The 6,708-nt window shown below is 32.6% G+C and overlaps 1 protein-coding gene across 2 annotated transcripts in view; it reads left to right on the top strand.

Moving 5' to 3' along the window:
• The first annotated feature begins 694 nt into the window (after positions 1-694).
• The window catches only part of LOC110029889 (cx9C motif-containing protein 4, mitochondrial), an 18,029-nt gene continuing 12,015 nt past the window's right edge, over positions 695-6,708 (top strand). For both annotated transcript variants that reach the window (XM_020732374.1, XM_020732373.1), the window contains exon 1: positions 695-1,051. In XM_020732374.1, coding sequence (XP_020588033.1) covers positions 960-1,051 — 92 coding nt within the window. In that variant the 5' untranslated portion in view covers positions 695-959. The remainder of the gene's footprint in view (positions 1,052-6,708) is intronic.

Raw genomic sequence — 6,708 nt, 5'->3', positions numbered from 1 at the left:
CAAACATATGACCAATCGACCTAAGGTGCAACGATCAACCTAAGACCTACTGATCAGACTAAGACAAGATGATCGACCCAAGCCACATCGATCGACAACAACCTACCAACCAGAAAAATCCACACCAGCCAATATATCTTACACATGTGTAATGTATTAAAATATCCCATGCAGAACTAATGATTAAAGAGCATAAATGTAATCTTAATACTTCACCCCCTATGTCTATAAACAGGGGGCCACTTTTTGAATGAAGGTTACACGATTTTTACAATTCACTACTGTTTCCTCTCTTTATTACTCTCTTCTCTTTAACACTCTATTCCTTGCATATGACTCCCGAACAATTTTACATTCAACATTATGATTTGATGAATCTAATTGAGCACAGTAAAATGTTCCCTGAACATTCAAGTTAATTAAAAGAAAAAAAAAATCAAATTGGTGTTATTTGGGAAAGATTTACATGCATACTACTCAATTCTTATGTATTTACATATATGAGATCTAAACTTCAAATTTTTTACAAAGATGTCATTTTACATAAACAGGAAAAGTGTTCTCAGTTTTAAAGGATCTAATACTTGTGTTTGTATGCAAAAAGCAAAATTTAGGGGTTAGATATGCAAACTAATCGGAGTTGGGCGGTATTTATAGAAAGAATCCCTCTCTTTTCTAACCAAGCAAAATTCACTTTTTTGCGGGCTTGCAGCCTACCGCCAATGCAATAAGCCGAACATCTGCGGAGGATTGTGCGCTTATCCTGCTATTTCGGCCGCCACTTACACGCAAGCCAATATTAGGGTTCATTACATATTCCCGTTGGAATTCTATTTCCATTTGAATCGCTGGATTGTTCATCTCCTGGAAGCAAGTAGCAGAAGAAGGCTGAAAGAGACTCCATTTATAATCTGCGACGTATCTCTCATCCACTCCGGTGTTGATCCATTGGTCTTTACATGGCAGGGAAGCAGAAGAGCCAAGAGCCATGCAAGAAGGAGGCCTGCGATATCCAGTCGTGTCTTACAAAGAACAACTTCAACGCTCAAAGGTATCGAGAATCTTTTTGCAAACACGCCCTTTCTTTTTGTTTCGCATCGCATGGTTTAGCTTCTTATTGTTATCTACATGTATTTCTTTCGAGTGCATCGAACTTTTATTCTGGCGGGGTAATGTATGCCTTGTCACCCATTTGCAGCACAACGCCTTGTTTTATGTGATATTGCTGTATTCAGTGGATTTAGCTCAAGGTTTTTATAATGGTAGAGAAGCGGTCTATCTCACTCGGCGATGAAACTGTTCATCTTCCTCATGTCTCCGAGTCTGTGCTAAATAGAGTTGGCTTTTTGACGCTGGAGGAGTGGGAGATCCTACTGAAGCTTTCATGCTGCTGGTTTGATTGTTTTTAGTTGAAGATGCTGGTTGTTCAAACTGCATTTAATGAGGGAAGAATTGTTTATACTGCAATTTGCGTTTTTGTTTAGTTCCCTATGGGATTCACAATGAGAAAAGAATTGTGGAAATTTAAGATATTGGGTGAGAGCTTTGGGATTCAACATGATTGCATAAAGATGGAAAGATTGTGGAAGTATGAGAATTTGGGTGGGAGCTTTGAGCCGAATCGGGAGAGATTTTAAAATTCTTGAAGGGAATTCATTTTTCAGGAATATTATGTGTAGTGAATGAGAAGAGCCATGCCTCTAAAGATCAAGCTTAGTAATTATAATTTGCATGTTGGGTGCAAATATGGTTTGTATGAAGTTATTATGTGAGCCCCGTGCTTATCTAGTGTGTAATATGTCATGTCAAATTTATCTGCTGGAATTTTCTGTAAACTAAGAGAATAAAATTGCTACAGTGAAGGGGTTACTATCGGATGAGTTTTTTTAAAATCAGATCAGAGTAACTGTTGTCTAATGTAACTTCTTATTCGATTGGATTTGAAAGGGACATTAAATTTGTTTAGGAAAAGGTTAAATGAAATCTTTGATTTTAGATCACTTTGGGCTCTTTTCTTTAATGTAAATCTTTGCCAGTGTAAACTCTATCTTGACCGATTAATGTGATTAAATGGCTTGTATTTGCTTTGCTAGGGTTTTAAGATGTGAACTGAATTTTTAAAGTAAATTTGGCAATTGTGTAGCAAAACAATTAAACTTGAAGTGAGGTAATTTTCATGTTGCTGCAAACAAAAACCTTATGCATTGTAGTATTTTAATTCAATGTAAGGAAGTAAGCAATTATTTTTTTATCTGATTTATTTAATCATCAGGAAAATCCTTCCGAAAATAATATCACCATATCTTGTGAGTAACTACTGTTATTTGAGTTATTAGAATGAAAACAAATAATTATTATTAGGATGATGAACTTTTTCCTTTGTGTAGAGTTGCTTGTAAACCCTTAATCATATGTATTTCTTATGTAGCTACGTTAAAAAAGGAAGAAAAAAACCCAAATCTTGCTTTTTAGTTATGTACCTGTCAGATTATAATTTGGTATTTGATATGTGCTATTCTCCTTGGATAGTGCTGTTAGTTAAGTAATTGGGCACTAGAAAGTTTTAATTTCTTCAACCTCAATTTCAGTTGACGAATTATTTATACTTTTCAGCTTGAATCGATCTCGTTTGCCATGCATTAATAGCATTGTAGCAGTAGTGGCTTATTGAACAAGAAGTTCATGGCTTAAGATCCTTTTTATTAACGAGACAATTTTTTTCTTGTTATCTTGTTGTGTTATTAGCCTTTAAATACTTGTGTTCCTTTTGCAGCAAACTGTTTATTTGCAGACCAGCTCAGTTTCCAGTCAATTTCTGCTTTTGTTAGTCCACAATAAGGACGATCTTTTTGTTTTGGAAATGTTTAATTGAAGTGATTTTGGAACAAGTATATCATTATAAACTTATAAAGCATTTAAAAATTGGTGAAAATATCTTTTTAGTGCTACACTTCGTAACATGATCGTTTACAATTCTACCTTATTTCCTTTCAGGCACCTTGCAAATCCACAAGTTGTGCATCAGATCACTCAAGAAAGAAATGATTTTGTAATGAAATGGATTATGATGATTTTATTTGCTGGATAATGGTGTCTATTTATAGACATATATAAAGGTACTATGGAAGGAAAATAAAAGGAAAGAATAAATTTAATAAAAGGGACAACAAAAACAACAACAAACCTTTATCCCACTAAGTGGGGTCGGCTACATGAATCATTTTACTCCATTGCGTCCTATTAAGTGTCATATTTTTATTTAATTCTAATAAATTAAGATTATTTTTTATATAATATGCCCAATTCTTTCTAGGTCTATCTCTGCCTTTCTTAACATAAATTGAATCTAAAACATCTGCTTTCCTAATCGGATCATCAGATGGTTGACGTTTAATGTGACCAAACCATCTAGGACGACTCTCTCTAATTTTGCCGCCATTGGAGCTACACCAACCATATCACAAATATATTCATTTTGCATTTTGTCTCTTAAGTGTAAAGCCACCCATCCACCTAAGAATTCTCATTTCGACAGCATTTAACTTAGTTTTATGGTTCTGTTTTAAAGATCAACATTCAGCGCCATAGAGCATTATAGGTCTCACTGCCATCTTATAAAATTTTCCTTTCAATCTAAGCGGTACTTTTCTATCACAAAATAGGCTCGAAGCATTCCTCCACTTCAACCAACTTGAATTCTACTAATAACATCCTCATTTGTATCACCATCACTTTGAGCAATAGACCCGAGATGTCTAAAGCGTTCACACCTTTTAATAATTTGATCACTCATAGTTACAACTCTGTCACTAGAGCTACTACTACTAAAATTACATGAAAACCTTTATAATTTAAGTTTTTCCTGACATTTCTCTATAATCTTATCCACAAGAAGGATATCATCAGCGAATGACATACGCCGAGGTACATCCTCCTGTAAATTTCCGGTAAGAGCATCCATAACTAAATTAAAAAGATATGGGCTTAAAGCTGATCCTTGATGTAATCCAACTGAAACATGAAATATTTGGTAATTCTTCCTTCTGTTCGAACAGAAGGAACAACTCTAGTATACATATCTGTAATGACTTCAATAATAAGTCATAACACATTTTTTCTCTAGAACTCTCCAAAGGATATCTCTTGGAACCTTATCATAAGTTTTGTCTAAAACAATAAAAAATATATGTTGATGCTCCTTATTCTAACTAAACATCTCCATCAAACCTCTCAATAAATGTATACCTTCTAGTAGACCTGTCCGACATAAATCCAAATTGATTATGAGAAATCTTTGTAATACATCTTAACTTATCTTCAATTACCCTCTCTCATAATTTTAAAATATTTCATATCAACTTAATTCCTATATAATTTGCACGCTCTTGTGTATCCCATTTATTCTTAAAAATGGGGACCAAAATACTCTTCTTCCACTCTTCAGACATTTTTTTAGTTTTTAAAATATTGTTAAAGATTTTAGTAAGCCAAAAAACTCTCAAATCTACTATATATTTTCACACTTCAATTATGATATCATCAGATCCTATAGACTTTCCACCCTTCGTTTTATTTAAAGCCTCATCAATTTCTTTTTTACTAATATGATGGTAAAAGTAAAATATTTTATTATTATTAACGATTTTAAGATCACTAAGGTCGATTGTATTTTCAGAAACTTTATTAAAAAGTTTATCCAAATAACTTATCCACCTATGTTGAATACTTTTTTCTAAGAATTTTTTTTTGATTTTCACCTTTAATACACTTTACTTGAGTTAAATCTTTGTTTTTCTTTTCTCTCTGTTTGACTAGTTTATACATATATTTTTTACCCTCTTTAATGTCCAATCTATTATAAAGATCACTAAAAACAAAATTTTTAGTTTAACAGATTGTTTTCTTAGACTCTCTACATGTTATTTTATATTTTTCCCAGTTCTCCATGCTTTTACATTTAAACAAATTTTTATAACATAACTTCTTATATTTTTCTTTTCTGACACATTAATATTCCACCACCAACTAGTTTTGTTTATAAAAATTTTTTCTTTTGATTCTGCAAGTATATCTTTTGCCACTTGTTTAATAGTATTTGCTACTTTATCTCACATAAAATTTGCTTTTCCATGAATATCCCAAATCTTGAAATTCTGAAGTTTACTCATAAAAATAATTTTATTTGTCTTTTAGATGCCTTCATCTAATTATACGACAATAATTTATAGTATTCTTCATTTTACAACTCGTCATCTTAAATTTTAGAACTAATAATCATCATTGAGTACTTAAATTCTCACTTGGAATGATCTTACAATCTTTACATTTTTGGTGATCTTTTCTCATAAGAAAATAATCAATTTGTGTTTTATTAGATCCATTCTCTTAAGCAATAATATGCTCATCTCTTTTCTTGAATAAAATATTAACAATAACAAAATTATACGTTAAGGCAGAATCTAATATGACTCTATCTTCTTCATTAATCCCTCCAAAACTGTAGCCACTATGAATATTTCTGAAATCTTCCATCACTCTACCGACACGTCCATTTAAATCTTCTCAAATAAAAATTCTTTCTTTAAGAGATATCATTTGTATTAAGTTTTCCAGGTCATTCCAGAATTTATCTTTATAACCTATATTTAAACCTATTTGAGGAGTATAAGCACTAATAATTTTAAACATCTTAGTATTAACAATAATCTTAAGGATTAATTCTTTCTTCAATTCTATTAATTTTTACAGCATTATCTTTCAAACTCTTATTTATAATTACACCCACACCATTTGTAGTGCGACTCTTACTTGAATACCAAAGTTTAAAATTAGAGTTATCAATCTTCTTAGTTTTGTTTCCAACCCATTTAGTTTATTGAATACATAAGATATTTATTTTTCTATGAATCATAATTCAACCAATTTCATCAATTTACCTGTGAGAGTACTTATATTTCAAGATTCTATCATAATATTAGTTTCATGGACTAACTTCTTTACCCACATCCATCCGTAATTTGAGAACCCTTGTTTATTTGACACTATATTTGAGCCCCGGTGTAACGACTATTGCACATTTTTCACTGTATTCAGGCCATACAGCGCGTCGCTTTCAGGGGACGTCTTAGCATTTACACAATGATCAAAATGATTCTTGTCATGATTTTTCGACAAATTTTTTGCTGACTGTTGATTACCTAACACAACCCTTCACGTTTCACGTCCGGGACTTGGGACCCGACAATGACAGTGCTAAAATTAATAAAAGGGACAACAACAACAACAACAACAAAGCCTTAATCCCACTACATGGGGTCGGCTACATGAATCCTTTTTCTCCATTGCGTCCTATTTAGTGTCATATTTTCATTTAGTTCTAGTAAATTAAGATCATTTTTTATACAATAAGCCCAAGTCTTCCGAGGTCTACCTTTGAATTTCTTAACAAAAGTCGAATCTAAAACATCTATTCTCCTCATCGGATCATCAGATGTCGATGTTTCATGTGACCAAACCATCTAGGACGACTTTCTCTAATTTTGTCCGTCATAGGAGCTACACCAACCCTATCACGAATATATTTATTTCGCATTCTTTCTCTAAGTGTAAAGCCACTCATCCACCTAATCATTCTTATCTCGGCAACACTTAACTTATTAATATGCTTCTCTTTTAAAGGCCAACGTCATAGAGCATTGCAGGTCTCGT

Source organism: Phalaenopsis equestris, unplaced genomic scaffold, assembly GCF_001263595.1.
Source record: "Phalaenopsis equestris unplaced genomic scaffold, ASM126359v1 Scaffold000609, whole genome shotgun sequence".
NCBI classification, from domain to species: Eukaryota; Viridiplantae; Streptophyta; class Magnoliopsida; order Asparagales; family Orchidaceae; genus Phalaenopsis; species Phalaenopsis equestris.
The sequence above is the reverse complement of the archived record's forward strand: the minus strand, read 5'-3'. Positions and strand labels throughout refer to the sequence as shown.